This window comes from Phyllostomus hastatus, unplaced genomic scaffold (genome assembly GCF_019186645.2).
Source record: "Phyllostomus hastatus isolate PE091 unplaced genomic scaffold, TTU_PhHast_1.1 phas_scaffold_93, whole genome shotgun sequence".
NCBI classification, from domain to species: Eukaryota; Metazoa; Chordata; class Mammalia; order Chiroptera; family Phyllostomidae; genus Phyllostomus; species Phyllostomus hastatus.
Genome location: NW_025334042.1, coordinates 5,417,939 through 5,444,718, shown reverse-complemented (window position 1 = coordinate 5,444,718; position 26,780 = coordinate 5,417,939). Strand labels below are relative to the sequence as shown.

The following is a 26,780-nucleotide window of genomic DNA, read 5'->3' as shown; positions in this document are numbered from 1 at the left end:
CACTGGAGGCTACTTTACTCTTTCCCAGTGCTCTCAAAAATAAAACCAGTGAGACCAAAGCTATAACAATGGCTTAAGATAGTGGTAATTATTTTATACTTTAATGCCTTGTTGGCGTCCTTCCTAGTGCTAATTGCAACTTAAAACTGTATTATTTACTTGTGATTTACTTGTATTTGACCAGTTTCCCCCACTAGAAAATACACTCTATGAAGGCAGAGATCCTTTCTGCCTTATCTAATTGTTTTATCTGTGCACCTAGGAAAGTGATGAGTGCAAAATAGGTGTCTGATAAAGAGCTATTGATTCTGTTCATTAGTTGAACATTAAGCTACACATGCCAGGTATTTAGTTGGCCCTGGGGAGTCACAAGACACAATGACTGCCCCCAAAAAAGCTCATCCCTCACCTGGGGAAGACAAGAATTCAAAGAATTGCAACAAACTGTGATATGTGCTAGTTCAATTGGCAACTTGCCTCGGTCAGAAGACTCAAACCCTTCCATAAAAAATTCCACTACACAGAAATAACTAAAAATTAAGCAAGGATTCTAAAGCACACAAAAGACAACAACAAACCATAATTTTAAGTGGTTTTATAAAGCTGTGCTCTTCCCATGTAGGGCAGAGGTCACAACACAACAGGCAGGGAAATGAGCCCAAGAGAAATGTTATCCTCTTTGCAAGAGAAATGCACATGAGGCAAACCTCTCCTCCAGGGATCTGATGGAAATTCAGCTGGAAGGCTGAGCTTCCACACTATCTCAGGAGCCTGCTTTTCTGGTTTGGGGATTCTATTTTTTTAAATCCATGTCAGCTCCTGGAGAATGACCCATAAAATAAACTCTTGGAGAAAGATCTAAAGCCGAGTTTATCCAAAGCTCAAACAATTGCCAGACACACCCATCAGCTAAAGACAGTTTCTCCCTTGGCAGTTGTTTTCCTGATGCTCAGTTACAGGCTGTTTTATTCCCATGATCTGATTATGAAATGTCAGGCCCTGCAACATCAGATGCCACAAGGAGAGATTTTCAAGTCTGTGATGCTCACTGGGAAAAAAAGAGCCTCTTTCACCTTCTCCAAGCATTCTTTGCTACCAGGCTTAGTTACTCTTGCTCAATGGACAAGTTATAGTTCCCCCAAAGAGGCTGCTTCCCAGTGTTGTGGGCCCATTTATTGTCGGACCTGCAAAGGACCCAGGAGCTTGCAAACTGTGTTCTGCAGTCCCAGGGTTCCTAGGGCATGAGGGGGCCTGGAGGGACATTCATCTCTTTCCTGAGCCAATCTCCTCCCAAAGGGGAAAGGACCTAACCAGAGCAGAAATCCATTTGCTGGGTACAGTTGAACCACTATCCCATTGCACTGAGAATGCTAAACTCCAGTGGTTCCTTGCTTAATTCACCTGCATTTCCATGGGCATTTCCTAACATGGGGATTTGGACATTAGCATTATTTTTCTGAGAGAGAGAAACCTGAGATAACAAAAATAAACTGGAAGTTTTGCCAGTCTCTTCAATCTTACTAGAGTACAATGCTATGACCTCTCAATGCCTCATAGCATGAACTGCCATCGTAAGAATGTGAGTACATTCATTCATTCATTGGGTCATCAAACATGTACTGAGTTACTGCTCTGTGCTGGAGAACTGGCTGTGGACACGACGTGGGGGCTGGTTGCTGGGTGTTTATACTGCAGGTAAACAGGACACTAAACGTAAGGAAGGTGGGAAGAGGGGAGAACAGGTGGTTGGGGAAAGGCCTCTGCGAGTTCAGTGAAGGGTGAATGGTTCAGTATGATTAGAGCACAGAGCGTGAAGACAACGCTTAGATAAGGAGCCCCTCTGAGCGAGATAGCAGCTCCACTTTCACACCTGCCTCCCTGTTGTTCCAGGTGCTGGTGCCCTCCCCAAACTGCCCGGCACGTCCTTTCAGAATACATGCTAATGCTGTGTGTGTGCCCGCACCCCAGAGCACGTCTGCAGTGGGGAGGAGACTCCTGTGTGACCTGAAGCAGTTCCCACTTCTGCCCACACCCCAAGTCCCATGAGCAATTGTGGCGGCAAGCCGGTTAATCATTTCTGCGTCCCAACTGTAAAGTTACATTTCTGCTGAGGTAGTGGGTCCCCTGTAAAATGGTCAATCATAACGAGACAGAGTTGAGTAATTAAATTAGGTTCAATTATAAAATAGTTTTGAACAAACAGTGGGCATCTGATGGGGAAGCTTTTCAAAGTGTCCCTGCCTTATGGCCACCTCATTCCTAATGAGTATAAACACGCCTCCAAGTGGGACCTGGGCGTGTATTTAGAGAAAGTCCCTCAGGTGTCCAGGTGCACATTTGTGGTTAAAATGAACTCATCAAGACTATTCACTTGCAGAGAAAAGGACATTTTTGGAAAATTCTAGATGAATTTTTGAACATATTTATACAGGGGTGGGCAAAAGCAGGCTTACAGTTGTCATACAAATAAAATACAATAATAAATAAATAATAATAATATAAAAACCAACTCTGCTTCATAGATGCACAACTGTAAGCTGACTTTTGCCCTCCCCTGTACTGGCTTTATTATGGTGATAGAGGACAGATGTCAGAGTAGTTTCAGTAAGAGTCATCCCCATAACGTGTCCTAGAAATTTATTTTTTGGTATTTTTCCATTGGATCCTTAAAGTTGGGCCTTCATTATAATAAGGAAGGCCCGAGTAAATTCCCTCTCCACCTTTATTTCCTCTTGCACAGACCAGCACGTGAATTATTTTCTGGCCAACTGGATCTACCTGGAAGATGTATGGTGCCAGCAAATTTGAGTTGGCGAGATCAGAGAAGGCTTTTTATTATTAATGACAAGCCTGGACAAGGCAGCCACTGCTCTGGTCTCATGAAGCCGTGGTAAAGCCCAGCTGGGGAGGCACTGCAAAGAACACACTGTGGTTTAGAGAGGACTTGAGCATCTTCCTCCATGGTCTGTTTGGTTGGGGCAAATCACACGCAATGTGTCAAGGAAACATTTTTTTTAAAGAAGCCACTTGCCAATAAAGACAAAGATATATATAGTAGGTATGGTGAGTGCCAGTGAGGGCACAGAGAAGTGGGTGGATTCAGGAGACGGAGGCCCCTGAACTGACAGCATGCTGGTGGACCAACAGCCTGTCAGGGAGCAGGTTGGGGAGGGGCCAGAGGGGACGGCTGGGAGCCTGATCTGCACTCCTGGGTGGACGTCAGCTGACCACCTGGTCCACTAAATGCTGCAGTTACAATTACGGCATAAAGTCCAGTGACATTTACTTTGATTTAGAATCATAGAATGCTATTCTTATCTTCACGATCTCTGCCGTACAGTTATTAAAACAAATAGAGAAGTAAAAGAAACTGTGTACTAGAATTAGAACTTTTAGAAGAACTTTGGTCAGGAGATTTTTGTTTGGTTTTGTTTTGTGATTTATTTTTAACATTTTTAATGAAAAATTTCAAACATACAAAATAGAGACAATAGTGATGAAACCCAGGTATATACTTCACTCAGATTCCGCAGTTATCAATTCACGTCCAACCTTATTTTACTTACATAAAGGGTCCTCTCTCACAAAAGAATTGAGAATAATTGACATATAACACTGTTTGAGTTATACAACATGATTACTGGACATGCATGTATATTGCAAAGTGATGACTGCAGTGAGGTTAGTCAACACATCCATTGCCTCACATAAATACCTTCTGTGTATGTGTGGTGAGAACATTTAAGATTTACTCTGTTGGGGAGGAAAAGTTTCTCCTCTATCCTTGTTGACTGTCCTGTCTGGTTTAAGGATCACATCGATGTGGGACAGATAAGAGGAGAAAAACCCAGGCTTAATTTTGTGCATGACTTTGCTCCAGAAGAATATGAGGGTCCAGAGACAATCAGCCAGTTGAGGCTTATCTGCCATCCAGAGCCAAAGAGAAAGGGGTAGGAGTCTGGGACTTCCAAGGGGAGGGAGGCGGTTTACATGAAGATGAAAAAACAAATGTTTGGTAAACAGATGTTTGCTATGCCGAGAGGAAACAATGAGACACAGAGAGGACTTTGAACAGGCAGGCCTTGCTGAGTTCACCACCCCTTTCCTCACTCTCCCAGCCCCTTCCACCTCCCACCCCCCTCCTGGACCACACCTGGATCTCCTGGTAACCTCTGGTGATAGCTCATCTTCCTGAAACAGGCCCTCTATCTAAATTATTTTAGGCATTTAAGGGGAGGTGAGAAGCTCTTCCTCAGTCTTTTGTTTCTTAAAGATAATCAGCCTAAAATAATCCTCATGCCAATGAGACATTTTGGGGTGGCAAAATCCTGCTTCCCTCCAACTCTCTTAGCATTATCAGGTCTATAAGAAGCGTGGCTACCTGTTGTCTGTCACCTTGCTGCAATCAGATTTCCAGAGCTCATTCATCTCAGACGGAATCTGGGCGCACATGTATTTACGACTGTAATACCTCTGGGCAAATTGAAGACCCCTATATCATTCTGTAATGACCTTCCTTGCCTCTCGTTAGGGTTTTTGACTTAGATCCCATGTTATCTGATATAAGTATAGCCACCCGTGCTCCCTCCGGTTTCTGTTAGAATCTCTTCCCATCCTTTCACCGGAGCCTGCGTGTGCCCTGAAGCTGACCTGAGTTTCTGGTAGGCAGCGAAGATTAGGATCCTGTTCTCTTTTTTAAATCCATTCGTACACTCTCTGCCTTTTGATTAGAGAATTTAATCCATTTTTGTGTAGGACAATTATTAATAGGTAAGGGTTTAATAACACCGTCATATTGTTTTCTGGCTGTTTTGTGTTTCTCTTGTTCTTTTCTTCGTTTGTTGTCTTCCTTTGGGAACTGGTGGTTTTCTGTGGTGGTATGTTTGTTTCTCTGCTTTTCCCCATTTCTGTATCTACTCCCAGTTTGCACTTTGTGGTTACCATCAAGCTTCCATGAAATGCCTTGTAGATGTAACAGCCTGTTGTTGGCAGCTAGCAACTTAACTTCAATCATACGCGTACACAAAAACTCTACCCATTTATGTTTTTGATGTTAAAATTTACCTCTTTAAATGTGCGTACCATTAGCAAATTATTGTAGCTGTAGTTATTTTAAATATTTTTCCTTTAGCCTTTATTCTAGACGTAAGTGATTTATATACCATCATATTGCAGTCGTAGAGTGTTCGAATATGGACCATATACATATCTTGACCAGTCTGTGTCTAGCAGTGCTCATGTCTTTAAACTGTATGAACTAAGCCTTAAGTCCATTATGTTCAGCTTTTGAATCCTTTCTGAGTGGTTGTTTTACTGCTTTTGAAACCCTTAAAGCTTTGGTTTGCATGATGGGAATCTTAAAGACACACACACACACCTTTGAGTATGATCCCCTAACCACAAAAGGGTCTTTCTCATTTGGCCTCTAGCTCACTCCTTCACAGTAGCAGACCAGCTGCTATGAGTCCCAAAGAGCACAGTGGCATTCTGAACTTGTAAGCGGGGGTGGGAAAGGAGGAGAGGTCACGGGGTCAGGGTGTGAGCTGCCACTGAGAGCTTTCCAGGCTGAGACACGGACACACTGGTCCCTGCAACAACTGGAGTGTGTGGGCAGGGAAGGGAAGGCTTGCGTACTCTGCCTTTCATTGGTTTCCCCCTTCGTGTCTTTCTGACATGTCAGTGACTTTCTCTGAACAGAAATAATTAAGTATTACTGTTGTTTTAAATTTTGTTTGGGAGTTAGACTGAAAAATACGTGATAGCTCATGGGATGTTAAAGCAAAAATTAACACCTCAGGAATTTTCGTGTCCTTTTACAAATGAAGAAACTGAAGCTCAGAGAGGTTGTTAGGTTTTAGCTGGCTCTCACGTCCAGTGAGACACAGAAGCCAGAGACAAGTGCAGGTCCTCATCCCCCCTTTCTTCACCTGAGCGCTTTGACGCACATTTTACCAGGAAGAACTGGGGTCCTTTCTAATGAGGATTTAGTGATGCACGCAAAAGTCAACATTCAGAAGCCTGCTCTTTCTGTTTATGGGTGTTAAATATAGCATCATGGCCACTGAAAATAATTTTCAGATTCCAAACTTGAAAATGTCCTTCAGCTTCATTCCCTCTCTTGGGTTATGAGGACATATTTCCATTTTATTGCAAATTGAACATAAGCAGTTTTACTATGCAGCCAGCAGTTTAGCAAGACCACTTTAAGTCGCAGACCTCTCCAGATGTATCTTGAGTGAACTTGAGGTTGTGTATAACCATTTTCAGTGGTGTGTTCCAACTGTCTTTGAATGGGCTATGGACCGTACTCTGGTAGTTTCAATTTTATAAATTTATATAGTCTGTATTATTTTCATTTTTAGGACCGGATCTTTATGGAAAATGCAGGTGCAGTGAAGCAGCTCTGCAAACTAACCAACGACCTTGAAGAAAGAACAGAGGCGTTAGAAATATGGAACTGAAAGCTGGCCAGGCTAAAGTGGCTCAGTAGCTGGAAGCCCTCAGCCAGTGAAGCCAGCTCAGGCAGGTACACCCAGGACTGCCATAGGCGCTTGGAGAAAGGCATGGAGTCTTTCTGTAACTAGATCAACCAGTAACCATTAGCTTCTGATAGTTAAATCTCTATTCCTTTAGAATGTTTTGGAACACAATTACCTTATATGGTCATTTTCTTAGTTTTTCTGTTGCAGCTTTAAAAATGAGACATAACATCAGGCATCTATTTAAGAGCAGTTGTTACAAGAAGTGTTACATTTTAGTAAAAGGGTAGTTTCTCCTTTAACTGGGAGAGGCAGCCATTTCTAAATTTAGAAAACCAGTTTGGTCCTTGAGGGGGAAAAAACTTTTTTTTTATTACTTAAGGAGGTAAATGCACATTTCCTGGGGTATAATTTTAAGAAAAAGAAATGTAACATTTAATGCATTCACTTATGCTTACTAAGGTCCTTTCCCACAAAAGGAACTCTCAATTGCTTTGACTTTTCCTTTTTTAAATTACCACTGTATTACAAGAAAAGTCATACTGCTGTGTAGTGACTGCCTGGGCCTTTGTCATCCAACTCTCAGAGAGGCGTTTGAATAGTAATTAATTCTCTCTCCTTCTTTTTAAAGCAAATTTAGCAGAGCTGTTAGAGCTCCTCCAAGAAGGGCCATTCCCAAAAGATCCAACAAGGTAAATACACTTACATTGATAAAGAATAGAGAAAATATTTTCCATACCAAGAAAGTCTTTAGAGAAATTGATCAAGATTTTTTTGTTCATTTATTTGTTGATGAATTTCCTAGTTTGCAACCTTCTACACTCAGGTATTTAAATACTAACCTTTTAATAGACATTATTTGGTTTTAATATCTATTTATATTATTATACATAATCTCTATATCTATTTAACATCTCCAAGGAAGGCTTGGAGAAATGAGTATAGGACATGCTCACTCCAGAATTATTATTCTGCTGGTTTTGATTTTTAGGGCCCCATCAGGTGGAACTCCGTGGCCTCCACACACGTATGGCCCTGGGCTGCCAGCTCTGTGTGGATGCCTTCACTCCTCAGAGGGCCTTATCTTTGACTTCAGAAGATCCTGAAGGGATTCCAGTTAATCCTCAAATCCCTGTTTTCCCTTTGATGTTTAGTAGTATATATGCAAATGGAGAGTAGGTATTCACTTGCTTGCAAAGATTAAAATGTGATGGCTTTATTAATGAATAGAGGACTTTCATCTAGTAGGATACCATTTACAGTAAAAAGTGAAGGTTAATCATGTATTAACTTGAAGGACACCCTCTCCGTTGCAGCGCAGAGCCAGAGAGGGAGAAGCTGCAACCCTCCCTTTGTAGCTGCAGTTCAGCTGGAAATGGCCTGCTCCCTCTGACGAGACAGTGGTCCACGGTCCTTCCTGGAGGAAGACAGTCGTGACCCCATCCTGATGTTAGGGCCATTGCCTTGGTTTTCTCTCTACTCTTCACGTTATACTACATTGAAGTATCGTAAAAAGATTCAGAAAGAGTTTAATATTCTACTAAAAACTACTACAATGCTATGTTGCTGCTAAGCTTCTTGTATATGTAAGATTGTTCTTGGGCACGTTACTTAATTGCATTGGACAATAGAGATAATAGCAGTGTGATACCTTATGGAGATTGTTGTTAGGATTAAATGAGCTGAAGCCCTTAGCACAGTGCTCAGCACTTAGCCGGTTGCTCAATAAGCACAGAACCTTAAAGATGCTGTGTCAGAAAGGTGCCCTCTGTACTAACTGGTTTGCAATGGGATGGAAGGGGTGGTATCTACATCCATAGCGACTCTAATAGGTGCACTTTGGTGACGTGCAACCTCTGTAGCTTGCATGTTGCATCCACAGAATCTCTTTATTTTACAGTTACCTCAGAATATTAACTAGGATGCATGGTCCCTAAAAGCAGGCTCCATGTCTGCCTTCCTCACACTTTGTCCCAAGCACATAGTAGGTATTCAAGAAATACTTGTCGAATGAATGTATGAATGGAGAGCTCAGTCTGAAAATATCCCTTGAAGTCTCATTGTTTAAAATAAAAACATTAAGTGGCTCAGTGTCTTGGATGTGTGGGTGGGTGGGGGTGGGGATGCAGACACAGAGTCAGGAAGTGACATGGGTGTTAAAGAGCACCCATTCAATGGGGAGGCCTTTTGCAGTCGATGTCCCAGGCTTGTGGGAGGCAGATAAAAGTGAAATGTGGCCTCTTCAACTGAATAACTGCAAGTAACCAGGGAAAGGCAAAGAGCACTGTACCTGAATGGGATACATATTACAGATGCTCAGAGTGCAGCAGGAGTATTATGGGCCTGGGCCTTCAAGAAGGAGCAGGCACTGGCGGGGTCACAGGAGCCGTAGGAGAGGTTTTGCATGACGTGGTGTGAGCAGAAGCCTGGAGCTGGCGCTGGCTTCAGTGAGGGGCTGGGTGGTGGTTGGTTAGGGAGGAGAGTAGAACGTAAGGCTGAAAATACCAGTTAGGCTCAGCTTCCGGATCACCAGGTCAAGGAGTTCATTTGGTAAGCCGCGAGGACCTTTTGAATGATAGCAATATCTAAGTTGTAGGGTACTTCCTTCTTTTACAGACAGAAGAATGGAGGCAGCGTAGCATCGTGGTTAAAAGCACAGATTCTGGAGCCAAATGTTGCTCCGTTCATACCCTGCCTTTGTGACTTACTAGCTATGTGACCTTGGGTGAGGAGGCTGCCTTCCTGGGCCTCATTCTCCTCTTCTCAAAAATGGTAATAACACTACCTGCCTCACAGGACTGTTGAGGATTATTGTGAAGATGAACAAAAACAGTATGTGTGAAACATTCAGAGGAATTTATGGCACATGATAAGAGCTGTATATGTGTTCACCATTATTAGTATTTGAGAAATTCAAACAAAGACCAATTTAAAGCTATTTCTTAACTACCACCATCCTTCAATTTGCTTCTGTTCAAAAGCATAATTCTACCCTGTTCCCCAGGAGGAAGAAAACATAACACTCCTCACAGCATTAGTAGGAAAACTCGGATTTAAGGAGCACCTGATTTACAGGGACAGAAAGCCTGCTATCTTTTCAGCCAGATTTCCCGGATATGGCACAGCTGTCTGTCCTGCCGTCCTTGGTCCGTTCCCCACTGCAAGTCTTCATGCCAACATGCAGCAGTCCTACAGCTCTGTCTCGGTCACTTCCTAGAGACTGCGATTTACTTGTTTTCATATCCCCATGGTGTTCTACATATTAGTGCTTTACGAATATTTGCTGAGCAGATAAATAAGGCACAGGTCCAGCACTGTCCCTTAAAAACAGGTGACAGAATTAGATGTGACAGATTTGATTTGGCACTATTTCACGCCACCAAAAACTTCTCCACGGTCTGCATGATGCCTGACATTCTCCCACTGGGATTCATTCTATCATGTCTTAAAAACCTTTCGATTTTGAAAAGTATTTTATTAAAAGAGGTGGAAATTTGGGTTCTGACAGTACTTTGTGTGTTAGTTCCTCTTCTCTCATAAAGCTTCAAGAAAAAGGCTAAGCGGAAGGCACAGACCGTCATCCCCCAGGACGTAAGGGAGAAGGAGAGATCCCTGTAGCCTGGAGTGTCAAGGAAAAGGAGGGAGTTGAGGTGGGTTTGAGAGAGCTTTGTTTTCAGGGGGACAGGGAGGAGGAGGGAGACGTAGGCTGAAGGGAGCACACCAGCCACCCCGAGGGAGCAGCAGGCCCCCCGCTGGGAGTGATGCCTCAGGTGCCCTCCTCTCAGCGTTGCCGCTTTATCACTGATCAAGACTGAATCCTTTCACAGGTTTATTCTGCAGGAAGAAAACAGTGGTGTCCTACCTGGGTGTCCCAGACTGTGGTTATCACTCTCATTGCTGTGATGGCATTTTGGTAAGAAAAACTTCAATGTTATGCTCCGTGAAGCTCCTTTTCTTCCCATCTTCCTTTTCTCACTTGTGAACCGAAGCCTGACCTTTTATTTAGTTTGAAGACAAGGCTCCCTTTAAACTGCACAGTGACCTTTGATGCAGCTTGGAGGTGAGGGAGCCTTTTACAAAATCCTACTTGGAAGAAAAGCAGCACAGGTTTCCACACTTAAATGTGCAATGAAGGATTTTTTTTTTTCAGTTAACTGATATTTTTTAACAGCTTACTGTGCCTTCTACGTGTGTGTGTTTAGTCTTGCCGATAACTTTCTCAAATCTATTAGTCTATGTGGCAGAAAAGAGCGAGTGAGCAATCAAGTACAATCTACTGTCCCCTGAACATTCACATTTAGTGGGATTCTTCTAGATTCTTCAGTAGAGACTTCACACCAAAGGATTATGAGATTACTCCAAGATGTGCAATATGATGAAATTGCAGCCAAATGGACTAGTAGTTAAAGCAAACAAATACGGTATGCTCAGAAGTATTTGCCAGGCAAGCACTGGGTTCCTTTCGACTGCCATCCCCCCTCTGCCAGGATGTGGGGTCAGCCCCTCCTGGGAGGCAGAGGTCTTCTCTGGCCTCTGGTCTTCAGGCTCATCCTACTGCTGGGATGGCCACTCAGCCTCTGGGCCCCAGTCATCTTGCCTCTGTCCTCCGGGGCTTCTTGTTTTCAGTCTGACTATTCACACGGTGAAAGGGATATTTATCTATCCCCTGAAAAATGCTTTGTTAGTGTGGGAAAGGACTGGCTTCTGGCTTGTCTCAGGGGAGATGCTCGTCCTCAGAGGGAAAGGAAGGGACATGCCAGGGGCTCTGCTTCATGGGAAGCGGCTCCTGCTCTAGGAGACAGAGTGGGCCTCTGCCTGCGTGTCTCCCCTCACCATTTTAACCTCCCTCTTGCCCCTGCCCACTGTGGGAGGCATTCTTAAGGATTTGGCCCAGAATTCCTCTTTGAAGCCGTTTCACTTTTCTCACTCTCCTAAGTGAGCTTGTGTTCTTCTGGGATGCCCGGCTTGGGAGAGTGTGAGCACACACCTCCACAGACACACAACATTTTCTAGGTTCACGTGTTCCCCTGAAAACCCAGGGAAAGGCTCCTGGGAGTCTGAGTTTGATGCAAAGAAGCTGCTTTTGAAACGTGCTTATTCGATCTTACGGATTCCAATAGTATTGACCACCGAGACCATACGTGGGAGGAATTAGGTTTACTACCCTGTTTGTGACCTGTGGGCTACCTCAGAAGGGGCAGAGCCAGAGTTTGCCCCCAAAGAAAGCAGCCGATGGGCATGCTATTTATTCTGCGATTCTAGAAGTTCTCTGGGTTATGCGTTGAAGCAGATGCCAGAGACAAATCAGACAGAGTGTTTAAGGGTTAGTAACAGGGACATAGAAGAGGGGGGGTGTGGGAGAACCAAGTAAGGGAGACTGGACCACAACGAGCAGTTGTCAGAGTGACACAGCAGAGTCTGCCTGGTGGCACCTTCGGGGCTCAGCAGCCTCCTCCCAGGCCGGGCTGTGCCTGCTGCACAGGACCCCGCCGCTGCTGAGAACACTCTGGGAAGCCCTGCTTTATGAGTGGAATTCAAACACGTGGCACATGCTTTGTGTATATTTAATGATGGAAATCCACCACCTTTGATGGGGAATAAAATAATGAGGAGATGAGTCTACAGAATCAGGTGTGAAGTCAAACCAGCAGGAAATCAAGTCTGGTCACCCTGTGTCAGACCCAGCACACAGTGGGGTTGTCAGGTCGCCCTGTGTCAGGCCTAGCGTGCAGTGGAGTTGAAAGTTCACCAAGGAGAGTTTCTTGTGTGACTCGTGAATGGGTTCTAGACCCCTCATTCCCACCCAGAAGAGGAGAATGCTAAGTATTTGGATGCATGAGCATCAATGGGAATAACTTCCCAAAGCTCAGAACCTTTAAGGAAAGCTTCCATTTGGTTATGTAAGTTCTGTTCACTAGAGGGGAAAGGCACACTCATTATGTTGAAGCCATGTAGTGTGGAAATGGATGCTTTACTGCATTTTTTTCCTTCCTCTGTCCAATTTGGCATATTGTGCTCTGAAAAGACAGGCAGCTGGCAGGTGTCAGCGGTGGCCAAAGGCATTGGCATCCACAATTGACTGAACCTGAGTCTCCTCTTATCCCCCCACGACCCTGTGTGGACACCCTCCACCAGTGGGATGTGAACTTCGCTCTGACTTTTTACTGCCGGGAGCAGAGGGCTGCCTCCAGCCATTGACACGCTTCCTCTTGTAATCTTCCACTAGTGACAGATGCTTTTGAAACAGCTTGCCAGGGCCAAGGGGCTGCTCTGTGGAAAAATCCATCTGTGTGGACTGCCCCAGGAGCCCCTGAGCTCCAGGAGGATGAGGGTTTTTCTCACCAGAGCAGAGAAGCATCACTGGGCTGGTTTCCACGGCATTTCTGTTGACCGTGGCCGCCCCTCCACCCTCCTCTGTGTGGCCTGTGTGTGTGCATCTCTGCCCAGTCGGTTGTGAGAGATATGTCTGGAATCAAATCTGTCACATGGTACTGTCTCATTATTTTTTAAACAGTGCCTTGATGATAGTCTCCCTTTACATACTTAGCTTAAAAGATCAAGACCGACGTGCCCCAAGTCTCCTCCCGAGGTGAGACTTCCGGTCTTGCTTTCCTCTGGGGAAAGACCCTTGAAGGCCTCTTTCATTAATCCTTCCATTACCCCTTTCCAGCAATATCACAAGCTCTCAGGAGCATGCCCTGCTGCCCACAGCCACCTCCTCCTCCTCAGGTAAGAGCTGCACATTCCTCACCTCAAACCCAGCCTGCGTTTCTTGTGAATTGTCCACAGAAGAACTTGCCTGTCAGGGTGACCGTGTCTCCCCTTCACCCTCTGCCCCATGCTGTGCAGTGCCTACGATGACGTCTCTGGCCACCACAGAATCCTCCTTCCAAATTCCAGAAATCACTTTCTGTGAGATCCTGCCACGTCGGGAGATCTATTGCTGCCCTGTCTGGGGAACAAGAAGAGTCCTTTCCAGTCCTGTGTGAAGACAGTCCAAGGAAATGGAACCTCATCAGAGGTTATAGGCAAGTAAATGATGTTCAAAGAGAAACAAGTAGAGCTTTGAACCTGAAGTGTTTTTTTCCTTTGTCAATATTTACCTGAATCATCTCTCAATAGTTCCAGATAGTGATTCTACTCTTCTATTTAAGAAGGTGAGATCTTTAAAAACACAAATAAACAAACTTGCAATCATTTATAATAGTCGTCTAGTAACCTCATATAAATGGTGGTTCCATAAGATTATAATGGAGCTGAAAAATTCCTGTCACCTAGTGACCTCATAGTGTTGTAGGGCAACTCATTGCTCACTTGTCTGTGGTGAGGCTGGTGTGAACAAACCCGCTGCACCGCCAGTCATATAAAAGTATAGCCCAGAAAACTACGCACAGCACAAAATGCTTGATAATGCTTACATGACTATGTTACTGGTTTATGAATTTACTAGACTATACTTTTTTCATTATTTTAGAGTATACTCTTTCTACATATAAAAAAAGTTTTCTGTAAACCAACGTGCCATGTTACTTGGGGAGCAACCTCACTCATCTCGTATTTACCACCTCTCTTGATTGCTTCACCTTCTCTTATGCTGGGTTTAATCTCATGTTGGTTTGTAGCCTTGGAGCAGTAGGCCATGCCATGCAGCCCAGGTGTGGAGTAGGCTGTGCCATCTGGGTTTGTGCAAGTGCACTCTGTGATGTTCTCGTAACAGTGACATCACCTAACGGCACATTTCTCAGAACATATTCCCATTGTTAAGCCATGCATGAATGTATTGAACTCCCTGCCTGAAGATGAAGTTTTGATTGATTCAAGTGAAAGGGTCTCATTTGTCTGCTGCCAACAAAGATAGCAATAGTTGCACAACTGAAGTAATCATGTGTGGATGGGTGGATTTTTTTTTCTGGCTCACTTAGAACTTAAAAAATGATGTAGCATCTGGGCTCTCTGCCCAAACCCAACAGGGTAAATGCAAAAGGCTTTAGAAATTATAATGAGTGCAGGGTAAGCTTTAAATCAATGGAAAACACAAGATTGGCATTCCATTTTCTGAATGGAAATTCTTCTTCCTCCTAGACACGCATGCACAGACACATGCATGCACACACGCAAAGATGCTTTTTTAAAAAAAATTATTTATTTACTTTCAGAGAGGGGAGGAGGGAGGGAGACAGAGAGAGAGAGAAACATCAATGTGCCAGAGATGCATTGATTAGTTGCCTCTCGCATGTCCCCAACCAGGGACCTGGCTCACATCCCAGGCATGTGCCCTGACTGGGAATCAAACCAGCGACCCTTTGGTTCTCAGGCCAGCACTCAATCCACTGAGCCATACCAGCCAGGGCAGAGATGCTTTTTAAGTAACAGAATTTTATGTTAAAGAAAACATGGAAACTTGAACAAGGGCTAAAGGTGTAATTATCTCAGTAGGATCAAATACAATATATCCAAATGTATGCTAATTTACTACTGCTTTTAGAAATCTAAACACACATGTTAAGTGTCTAAAATACTAATAATGGTGATGCAAATAATAGCAATAAGTAGTGTTGGTATAGCTTGTTAGGATGCTATGCTAACAACAAGTGACCTTGGTCATGTCTAATTTCAAAGCAGTTGGGGGAATGCAGGTGGCACGTGCATCCGGGAGAAGAGGAACTGAAAGACTTTTGAGCAGCCCTAGTGACTGACACGTAGAATATGGTCAGCGGTAGAAGTTTTGGGGTGACAATGTACTTTCTTTTTCTTTTTGATATTATTTCTTATCCTAGCCTTGAGTAAGTAACTTTTACAAATCACCATCATCTTCACGTAATGAAATGTTTACTGTGTGCAAGGCGCTGTCTTAAGTGGTCAACATAAATAAGTCCTCTAATCTTTACAAGCCTAAAAGACAGGCAGTTATTATCCCGTTTTTCTAACGAGGAAGCCGCTGCACAGAGAGTTTTCCCCACACTTCCAGGAGGCCATGTTCTCACGAAAGCGGTTTCTGATTGAACCGGGAAACACGCATCACTACAGGGTGAGGATAAAGGTTCCATTTGAAGAGAGGAATTTGTTTCAGTCATCATGTTCTCAACGGCTTTACACACCCAAAGCTGCCATCCCTGGTGAAAGCACATGAAACCTTGTGGCTGCTGAATCCTTTTCTTACCTTAGGAGTCCACCTTGGGGACACTTGGTGTCCTGTGCCTAGAGTGACCCTCAGAAGAGACTGTCTTACCTATGAGAGAAATATTGGTCACAGCAGACTCTCTCTAGAAAGAGGTCATGGACGATCCATTTGTTATTTCCGAAGTTCCTTGACCTTTGAGCAAATTCACTGCTGTAGCCGCCAGCTCTTCATCGGCAGGTTCGTCGCTCTCTTGGCCGGGACAGTGAGTGCTCATCTTACCTCTCCTTCACGTGGGAGACCCTGAAGAGGCTCCTGAAGAAAGCAGAGCTGCTCTGATGGCTGGCTGTGTGGTCTTAGACAGGACTGTCAGCTTCTCGGCTGAAAGTGAAAGTTAAGCTCTGCTTTATCCGGCTCCCTGATTCACTGGAAAAGTTGTTCCCTCTTCCCTCATTCAAGTGGGGAAAAATGGAAAGAACATAAATGTTCTGTTTACTTTCACCTCCAGGAAACCTGAAAGCTTTGGGGGATGGGCAGTCACAGATTGTCAGAGCAGCTGTACCAGTGGCACTCTGACCCCCAAGAATGCGTTATTAATTCATTATACTTTTACAATGATTTGGCTGAGAACATATGTCGAGGGAGAAGGTAAGTAGAAACTCAGTTAAGCTTTTAATTAGTTGTTGTTGTTAATCCAATGGCGACATTTGCAAACATCGCCAGTCTATGGCAGGGGTGTCACTTTTCCAGAGCACAGACACATGCACTTTGTGAAATCCCTTGAAATTCTGAAGTCCTCAGGTCAGGAGAGCCTGTCACTCACACCAGCCTACTCTTTTTACAGCCGAAGACACGGAGGCCCAGGACCTTGCTTGAGGCCCTGCAGTTAGTTACTCTCCTAGCGGGAACTGGAATGGGTCCCCCACGTTGGGCTCCTTCCCATTCCGCCACCGTTTCCCCAGGCACAGTGTGTGCATATGGCTGGGGTCAACTCTGGGAGAGGCAGAAAGTGTTCCCTCTGTGGCTTTCAAAAGCCCTTTCAGCAACCACCCCCCAAGTTTGCCTCTAGCCATTGAGATGTGTGTGGTGTGTGACAATGCTGGCCTGAGGAAAGGCACTTCTCTTCTGCTGCAGTTTTCCCTCTGTTGGGAACCAGAGCTCACTGGGGGTCCTAAAGCCAAAAGAGGAAAAAGCCAGGCAAACATTGTTTTCAACCAGTCATTTCTGAAACATTGAAGACCAATTAGAAATTAAGGAATAAAAATAAAAAACAAATTCCAGGGCTGAAAAAAAAAAGCTTGCAAAAACTCTCAGTGGGATGAAGGTCACTACATAACCATTTACCAAGCTCTCAGAACATGTTCATGAGCCTCCTTCCTGAGGGGTAAAACTGCTAGTAAAAGAAGTGAAGAAAAATCAGCATTTTTATGATGTGCTGAACTCAGGACACGAGTCTTCCTCTGGGCCTAAGTTGATTGTGTGTCTATGTCTTTCAGAAAGGTTACCCCTCATCTCCCCATTTAACAAAAGGTCTGGGTAAGTCTACTCCGGAAGAGGAAAGTGGGTGTTTTGAACTTCTACTCTGAGGAACCAACTGGACTAGATTTTATTCTATGGAACCAACTAAGATTTAAATAAAGAGAGTTACATGTTAAGTAAAGGGCCTGCGTGTGTAGGGTGGGGTGGGGGGGGCGGAATCTAGGAAGTGTTACCGATTTATAGAAATTTGGTGAAGATTTTTAAAAAATCTCACAAAGCAAAAAGGCATCTGGAATTCATGTTTATTTTGTTTTGGAGACCAGAATTCTAAGAAGAGCAAATGGTCAAAAGAAAATGGTTCCCTGTGTTAAAGGACTCGGTCATCAAGCGGTTGGGCTTATTGGCTTTTTTCTTGGCCTGAGTCTGGTTCAGTCAGGAAAGAAGGAGGCACCGAGGGGCTGTGCTGGGCTCAGCCAGCAGCGCGGTTCTACCGCAACAAGGCATCCTTCAGGTGGATGCCACCTTCCATCTCCTCTCCGGGAGCTTCTAATTTAGCTTACGGAGAGATCTTATCCACTGATTTTGAAATATACCTTCAACTGAGCAATGAAAACCACAGGGAATGTATATTAGGGTTATAGTGAATATTGCTGGAAGGCATGTATAAAGTGGGAGCCATTCATGAATGACAACAGGAGCATTTATGGTTTTTTAATAACCAGCCTTTCAGAATTGAATAGTGGGTTGTGTGTTTTTTTTGCGTCAGAGAAGTGACAAATTGGAGGTGTTTTATAGGAGATTTAAAATTTGGTATTTACAATCCTGCTTTTCAAAAGCTATTTTTGTCATTCTAAATCTGCAAAATGATCTCTCCTCAACTTTGCATTTTTTTTACTGTTAAAAAAAACTGTTACCAGATACTAAATCCTATCATTGGGTTCTAGTCTTCAGGAACCTAAGAACTCCGTGCTGTGGAAGTGAGGCAGCTCTGTAGTTCTATTTATAGAACTTACAATAAGTCCCTTTCCTGCAAATTCCACAAGAAAGTAGAACAAAAGAGAGGGGAAGAAAACAGAGGGATGGAGAGGTTCTGGTTTCCCCTTCTCTTTCTGCCTCATTTGCCTTGTAAATTCACAGCCTTCTGTGGAAGCAATCACAAGAAAACTCAGAGCAGGAGACATGTGCTTGAAAATTATTATTGGAATAGCTGGAATCCAAGCAATCTGGAGGCATTTTTAGATAGCACATACATTTATATTTAAAGGGAAATAAATATTCAATTTTCTAGAAAATCTTCCTGTATCAAGATCATTCCTTCTTCATGGAAAGCATCGTGCTGGAGAGGATGCTCGGGAAACTTGCCTTGCCTTTGAGTTCTGTCTCACTGCCATTCGCTGACAGGGTGAAGGAGCTCAGCTCCCCATGCCCATCGCCAGCATCCCTCTACACCCATTTCTGGGAATTCCCCTTTAAGTGTGCAAGAGGAAACATTTTTCTAGAGGGTATTTGACTGGTCTTTCCCTTGTCTCCCTTCCACATTCCCACAAATATTTATTAGCACCCCCAGCTGAGCCTAGCCTTGTGTAAGGATACAACAGTGAAGAAGATCAGTCTTCCAGAAGCTCACAGTCAGGTGAGCAGACAAGTACCACCCCCCTGGAGTGGGAGGTACTAGGCAGGACAGAGAGACTTAGGAGTGACGGCCCCAACTAATGTCCACTGTCGCTTTGGCTTCTTCCTATCCTGAAATTCCATACAGAAACTTGTTTTAGATTGTGCCCTTTTTTTCTTCCCATGAGAGAAAGCAGCATACATGGTATTAACTTATATCTCTTGTTAAAGGAGGTTAATGTCTTTGTATTTTCTCCAGAGTTATATTGAAAAATATAAAATTGTATTGTTTAATGTGAATGAAGAAATGCAATAAGGGGTACAAATACTTGAAAAAACCTGCAAATGAAAAAAATGCTGCAAAAATTTTTAAATTTTTTTATTAGATTTGTTTAGCAACCCACTAAATGATTGCTTTCACTATCCACTTTAAAAAGATACATATTTTTTCCCATAGCCTTAATAACAATCATCTGAATGGTAACCTTTTCAAAACTGCATTTAAAATGCCTTTTTGTCTATGATGGATCACACCCTCTTCCCCAGCTTCCTTTTCCACAGGCAAGCTCCTGTTCCACACCACTGATCTGACTCCTCTCTTCAGTCCTTGCCTTCAGCTCGATTTATTCCTGTGTGGATCGTGTTATGCAAGAGCTACAGAGGATTCAGAAACTGTTAGTAGAGGTTTCCTCTCGTGGGGTTGTCGAGAATAGAGATGACATGCCCTGTGCATAGTGATAGATATACCACCCATGGATCACCGCATAGGAGATTCAATAACAAATGCTGTGGCATTAGAAATGAGGGAGGTGTGAGCTTCATTGAATCTCACCCGGGATGGTGTCTCAGTCTGTTGGGACTGTCATAACTAAATATGGTACCCTGGTGACTTAAACAGCAGAAATATAGTTTCTCACAGTTCTGCAGGCTCACTGTCCAAGATCAAGGTGTTGGCAGGTCTGGCTTTTTCTGGGGCCTCTCCCCTTGGCTCACAGGGGGTCGCTTCTCCTTGTGTCCTTACAGTGTCTCTCCTTCACACATGCACCCTCTTTGTCTGAATCTCCTCTTCTCATGTGAATAGTAGTCAGATTGGGTTGAGGCTCACCCTAACAGCCTCATCTTGACATGATCACATCTTTAAAGGATCTACCTACATGTACAGACACATTCTGAGTACAAGGGGTCAGGATTTCATACAAGAGAATTGGGGGGTCACAATGTAGCTCAAAGCAGACAACTTCTCGGAGAAGGTGAGAATCCTCTGTAAGCAATGTGGCAGGGATAGGATGGGCTGAAAGGGGGGTGAGAGAAGGGTGGGTGTACCATCCATGGACAGAGACAAACTAGAGCTCACGCCAGGGTTCTTCTCATCCTGAGTAAGCTTTCAAGACTGACAGACCTGTTTCCTCCGCAGCAGACAGACGCACGCCATTCTTGGCAGGAGATGAGCTAACCAGCCCTGATGGGGGAGTGACCGTAAGTTTTAGAGACTCTATTCTTTGACCTGGGGAGCCAGGCAGGGCAACTACAAGCTGTAGTCACTGGGGTGAGGGATGGGGAGAGACACCCATGGGTTCCACTTTCACACTTGAAGCCAGCCTGACCGTGAGGGGCGCATTAGAAACGCCACTCATTACCAGACAAGCAGTGGTCGAGCTCCATGGATGTTGACCATTTATTTGAACTTCCTGCCCTGTTCTTCTATTCTTCTGACTATATTTTTAGTCTGTTTTCTCATTTATAAAAGCATTTTCAATAAATTTCAATTTAATAGGACTTCCAGAGTCCAAAAATTCTTTTGGATACTATGAGGCTGTCTGTTGGAACCTGGGATTTTTTTTTTTTAGTTTTCTTGAAGTTGACTATAACAACAAAAATGCCTTCTTCCTGCCCTTCTCCTCCTTCTTTTTCCATTTGAATGCAAATGAAATTAATTTATCTAGGAAACTTATTTGCATTCTGAAAGCCGGACTCTGCTAGAGCTCACAACTCTTTTCCTCTGCAGAAGAGTTGACTCTTTTCTGTATATCTTCCCAATCCATGGGTCAATACAACTATCAGTTCTATTCAGATTCTGGAAATCCAGCAAATAATAGATGGTCGGTATTGCAGTTGAAGGCTCCATTGCGGGTGGGTAAGCCTCCCCTTTACACCCCACTTTTTCCTGGAATTTACTCAGGGAGCTGGGTTTTTGAGACTGCAATGAAAGCTAAACCTTTACACGATAAAATCAGTGTGTGTTTTCACTGAGCCTTAAGTGAAAGCACACTTGTTACGTTGTTACAGGGTGGAAGAGAGAATCATAAGCACAGTTGGTGTTACCAGTGGTCAATTAACCACTGCTCCAGTGTTCCCTGTCTCCTGGTTCAATGGGTTCACCAAAGCACAAAGTGTAGGGGAAGCTCTGTGGCTGACTTTCTGAAGGAATGAACCTGAGGTGCAGAACTGCTAGTTCATTTTATAGACAAGAAAGACTTTGTCACTAATGGCTTCAAGTTATGAGTGAGCTGACGTTTGTATATTTAAATAGCAAGGGATGTCATTATTTTAATTGCTGAAAAATGTAGCTTATCTTAGCTTTTTCAGGTAGGAGGGAAAAAAATCCATATACTGGAAAAGTTATCAGCAGCAGCCATCTCTAGTGTGTGCGTATCACCTGTGTAGAGGTAATTAATGATGGGCCTAGAGCATAGAGTACAAATGGCCTCAGCAAGCACCCTGTGCAAGAGTAGGCATTAAGAATGGGAGGGTTTTTCCTTTCTTTGATAAATATTTACCAAATGCCTGCTAAGTTAAAGACAAGGCCCTATGTTTTGAAACTAGTGTCACGAATCCTATGGATTCTGAGCCTTATTTCTTTTCAACCTGATATAACTTAGGCTTCCAGTTGATGGTCCCGAGTCTTAAAAATAAACGGCATGGTGCTTTTTGATGTGTTTATGACCTCTATATTTATTACCTCATCGAGTTCTCGCACAATCCCTGTAGGATGGTATTATTTATCCCCATTTTGTCGTTAAGGAGCCTGAGGTTCAGGAAACTTGGAAAAGCTAGGGGCAGACATTAATTAATGCAGTAGAGTGACATAATGAAGAAAAGTAAGGTGACTCAGGTTTAAATTCCAGAACTTTGACAAGAGGTTTATTCTCCCTGCATATCCTTTCTCATCGACTGAGTGGGCTGCCATGAAGTGTGCAGAGGTCGGAGGCATGGGGTCGGAAGTGAATTCCATTTACCTAAGTGAGCTTCCTCCCCTGGAGCACAGCTCTCCTGACCCCGCTGCAGGTCTCTGTCCTTTACTTCTGCGTTCTCATTTTTAGCAACTTACTGTTAGTATTCATTAAGGAGAGTCTAAAATGACTGGCTATTGTGCACACTTACCTGGTTTTAAGTTGTTTCTGCATAGAATTTGAAATTTGACCGGCTCGTTAGAACTTAGATATGATAAGCCTTTTTGCTAGAGTTTTCACTTCAGTAGCAACTCCCGCTTTTCCCCAAGTTTCTCTCTTTAAAGAGGTGGAGGAAGGAATCTCTGTATAAGCATTTCTGTCTCGCAATTATCTCCACTAGTAAGTGGTAATTAGGACTATAGTAGTTTTAGTTGGTTCAAGTTCTGAAAGTGCAAAGTATTTCCTGCTAATGTTTCCTAAAAGGGAGAGGTTGACAGTAGAGAAGCGGGCATTTGCCATTTCCAACGCTCTTCTCCAGAGGAACTGTTAGTTCAAGACCTTGCCCCATTTGTCTTCGGAAGTCTGTATTTCCTTGGGGGAACTGAAGTTATTTCCTTTGTGTTTAGTTTTGTCCACTTGGCACTGTGTCTGTGTGTTCGGACAAACTGTAAACCGATGTGGTATATATATTTCATATATTAAGGCCTGAGAGAAATCACTTTGCAATTTGACAGGTGTGTCTCTGAAAAACATAAAACTACACCGTGTTAAATTTGGTTTTATGTATTTATTATAGAATATTTTCCTCTACATAGTATATAATAAATAGCAAAAAGCCTTTTGAAACATTTCCTGCATATTTTGATCTGCGGTTTTATTTTGTTTATAATTAGGTCTGGAAATTACAATCACGATATTCCTGTTAATAAGCACGCATCCAACGTCAAATTCTCTCTGGAAATCATGTAAGCGCATCGCTGTAAAAAACAATTCCATTTTTATTAGGGTTTGAGTAGCCAGTCTGAATTTATTTTACCCTTTGATCAAAAAGTCGGGAGGTGGAAAATTATCAGTTGCTGTCGCCCAGCAACGGTTGGGATTAGAGGCGGAGCGACTGGGGACGGGGTTTGCAAAATGAAGGCCGGAGCTTCCAGGCTGCCTCCCTCCAGTGGGCTGGAAAGGCCCTAGGCTGTGTCCTCACACCTGCAAAGGGAAGTGACTTTGGGTTTGGTGCTTGCTCACAAGCTGCACACTGCCCCTGGCTGTGTCCCTTTGAACAGGGGCGAGAGCGAGAGCAAGAGCACGGCCCCTGGGAGGGGGCGCCGCACAGTCGGGAGCTCGAGCCAGCAGTGCTGATGCACGCATCACCTCCTTTCCCCCGCCGCCCCGGGGAGTGAGAGAACGGAGTCAGAGTTGGGTACCGGGCAGACCAGGGTTCAGATTTGTCTCTGTCACTCACTAGTTCTGTAAACCTTGGGGAAACCACTTATCCTCTCTGAACTACCATTCATTCATCTCTAAAACGAGTTTGACGTTACACCGTAACAAGTAGTGCAGCTGTGGGTGTCACTGTTAATAATAGTGAGATTAATAACTATCGTTTGCCAAGCAGAGACTGTCAGCCAGACACTGTATACTTTAGTTCTGGGTCATCTGATCCTCACAATAACCCTCCAAGGTTGGTATTGCTTTTTCTAGTTTATATTTTTCAGATGGGAACACAGGTCTTGAGAGGTCAAAACATCCATCATGAAACTCAGAGCTTGTAGGAGCTGGAGCTGGCCTCCCAGCTCAGCCCCCTTTTCCTGCCTTCCCAATGAGATAAGACATGTGAGAACATTGCCCCTCCCTGACACACAGCGGGCACTCAAATGGGAACTCTTCTTATGACTCCCTTTCCTCCAAAATCACAAAACCGTGCTTATCAGTTTTAATTAATTATGAAACTTTAAGACTTTTGAGCCACTTCACTCAAAAAGTATGCAAGGAGCTACTTCCTACTGTGAAGATAGATGGTTTCCATTTTGTGTCTCTTGAGTTTAGTTTCTCCTTTCCTGCTCCCTCCACATTCCCTCCTTTCTCCCCTTCCTTTCCTCTCTCTTTCCCTTTCCTCTGCCCTCCCCTCTCTTCTCCTGCTCCCCCAGCTCTGGTGCTCCTTCTCCTTCATTCCCTCCACTCTGTCTCTTCCTCTGTTTCGCTCAGGCTTCAGACGCCTCTCTCATCCTCTCATCGGCTCTGCTTCTACAATGAGCTAATGACTCTCCCCCTCCCCCAACCGGCTTGCCTTGGAAAGGTTTGTTTCCAGCAGCTAATATTTCATGACTCAGAACCCACCATAATTCAGGGCAGAGCAAAGGCTAAATGTACCATTCTTATGAACTAAATGTACTACTATTCTCTAGCACTCCCTGAGTAACCTGAAACAGCATTTCCTCATTCACACCTAGCTTCAGGGGAGGGAAATGAGCTTAAATGGTAAATCTCCTGAAGTGGCAGAAGATTCATCTTGAACCACTAATGTGGCCATTTTTCCAAAATGGGTGATTTTAAAACAATGCAGAGGCTCAAATGAGAGTATGGGTTGTCTGTCCCACTTGTGCAGAAAGATTCTTTCCAAACACAGATGAGTCTCAACTTCTCGGCGATGACTAATGGGCCAACCTCCGGAGAAAATGACTTTCCTGCAGGCCTTCCGTCTGATGGCTCTAAAGCCTGGTCACTTCCGATGGGTCTCACCCCCTTGTCCCTCCCTGTGTTTGTTAGCCTTGCTGCTTCAAACCAAATCTGCCCTGCGCAGGATTTTGCAGAGTCTGAAGTCCTGGAAACTTCAGACAGATGCATATTTAGCTGCAGTGGAAAGGGAAGGACTACAGCCCCAAATTATTATACAATCTATGGAGAGAAGTTATGACATTGAGGTAATTTAAATCATGGGGTTAGGTTTTAGAGACTGTCATATGGTACTTCAGTAGTTTGGCTGCGATGACACAAGTAGCATGGACTGGGTGGCTTAGACAACAAACAACTATTTTTTGGCGCTCTGGAGGTTGGGCAGTCCCTCATCAAGGCACCGGCAGATTTGGTGTCCAGTGAGGGGCTGTGTCCTGGTTCATGAATGGTCGTCTCGCTGTGTCTCCACCTGGCAGAGGGGTGAGAGTGCTCTGGGGTCCGTTTCACAAGGGCATGAGTTTCACTAGGGAAGGCTCCAACCTATCCCACTGGAGGTTAGGATTTCAATCTATGAATTTGGGAGAGCACGAACATTCCGTCCACAGCAGGAGTCAGCTGAGATTGAGTTTCTTTCTGTGATAATGAGATGTGAGCTAGCATACTGGCCTCAGTGAGCTTCGTGTAATAAAATGCGTATTGGGAACCTTGAATGGATTTCCAAGATATTATGTTCCCTCTTATTAAAGTGTAGCCTGGTAGGAGGTAGCAGCTACTTTTCCACTTACCCTTTCTTTCCTTTGTCTTTTTGAAGCACAGCAGAGCCATTGATAGTCTTCCAGTGCAGATTCACCCTTGGAAATATATGTTTCCGGAGGAAAAGGGAAGCCAAAGGGGTGTGGAACTACGGAGAAGTCTCCCAGGAGACAACACAGGTAATATTTTCTGGCTCCTCGCCATCACACCCCTGTTCCAGGAAACATGTGTGTAGAATTGTGGTGCAGCCTCTACCCACTACGAAGAGAGAGTTGCCGCAAGCCACATGCCAGGGTTTCCCCTGATGGCTGACTCTGGCCCCCAGCTGTTGCTCAGCGTCTTCCGTGCATCTTTCAGAAGCTGCAGACTGTTCTAGCTATCCTTATCAAAAGCTGATGTCACAGATACCTCTCCTACAGTAGTCAAAGAAATGCTTTCTCAGCCTGCAGGTTTCCAGAGCAGTGTGAAACCTGGCTGTGAAATGGATCTCCCTTTCATTCATTATTTAGGGAGATCAGCACATTTGGAGCCTCCCTGCAGCCTGGTTCTTCGAGAGCGCATACCATTTCCGTGTAGCGGCACCTGGTAAGCTTTATTTTTTTTTTTTTGACTTTTCAGTGAGGAAAGTAAATAAATAAATACACTTTAACTACAGTCAATTCTCACATTAATAATTCTCTGTTTTCTCCTGTTCTGACAGGATTTATCTGACTGTTCAATGGACCCTTATTTTGCTGGGATCTTCTTTACAGGTTACTTCTTTTATTTCTGTCGACACTGTGCCTAATTTGTTCAAGGCTGGTTGGGGACTTTGCCAAGAAAAAATACTCAGAAATACAGCTAACAGAACCTCATATCTGTATAACCAACTTCTTTCTTCTTTTTGTAAAACACTTACATTTCTGACCAAAGGACTTATCAGCCTTTGGCTTCTGACAGTTTTGAGACATCAATGAAGAGAATAAAGTGTTTGCTGAAACTTGGGATAATGTGGGCTTGACTTTGCCATGACCATGAAGAAGACATTTCCTGGACGTATCAGCATGCTTGGGTTGGGAAATACTGCTTCTGGTATTAAGGAAGCTGTGAGGTCAAAATAGGCAAGTCCAGCTTTACTTTGTCTTCATAGATTTCAGAGCTTTGGAGAAAACAAGAAGGCCCATTCAGCTGTCTGCACTTAGGTCCACTAAACATAGATCTGAGAACCTGCAATACGGTGTGTGTTGGCGGGAGGGGTGTGTGGTGTCTGATGCTGCACTCACATTGCGGTAAACTAGTGCTGTGTGTGTTTGTATGTGTGTGTGTGTGCGTGTGTACTACACAGGCCACACTACAGAAGATACGTGGCTAATGAAATGGATTTAAGAGAAATAGTTGCAACTCTACTTTGTAATATTTGATGGACACTAAAGTTTTGGGCACTGGGATTTGCACTCTTGCAAAGAGAGAAGCTGTAGCTTGTGACAAGTCTTTATAGGCTCTCCAAGCAATCTAGGCCTG

At 44.0% G+C, this 26,780-nt stretch overlaps 1 protein-coding gene across 1 annotated transcript in view; it reads left to right on the top strand.

The window, feature by feature from the left end:
* MYRFL (myelin regulatory factor like) overlaps positions 1-26,067 on the top strand; it is an 86,997-nt gene extending 60,930 nt beyond the window's left edge. The window contains 11 exon segments of the mRNA XM_045829341.1: positions 6,363-6,526; positions 7,111-7,171; positions 10,307-10,392; positions 13,027-13,068; positions 13,150-13,208; positions 13,329-13,500; positions 20,728-20,817; positions 22,751-22,822; positions 25,339-25,459; positions 25,790-25,863; positions 25,980-26,067. Of these exon segments, the coding sequence (XP_045685297.1) occupies positions 6,363-6,526; positions 7,111-7,171; positions 10,307-10,392; positions 13,027-13,068; positions 13,150-13,208; positions 13,329-13,500; positions 20,728-20,817; positions 22,751-22,822; positions 25,339-25,459; positions 25,790-25,863; positions 25,980-26,067 (1,029 nt within the window).
* Positions 26,068-26,780: the final 713 nt, after the last annotated feature.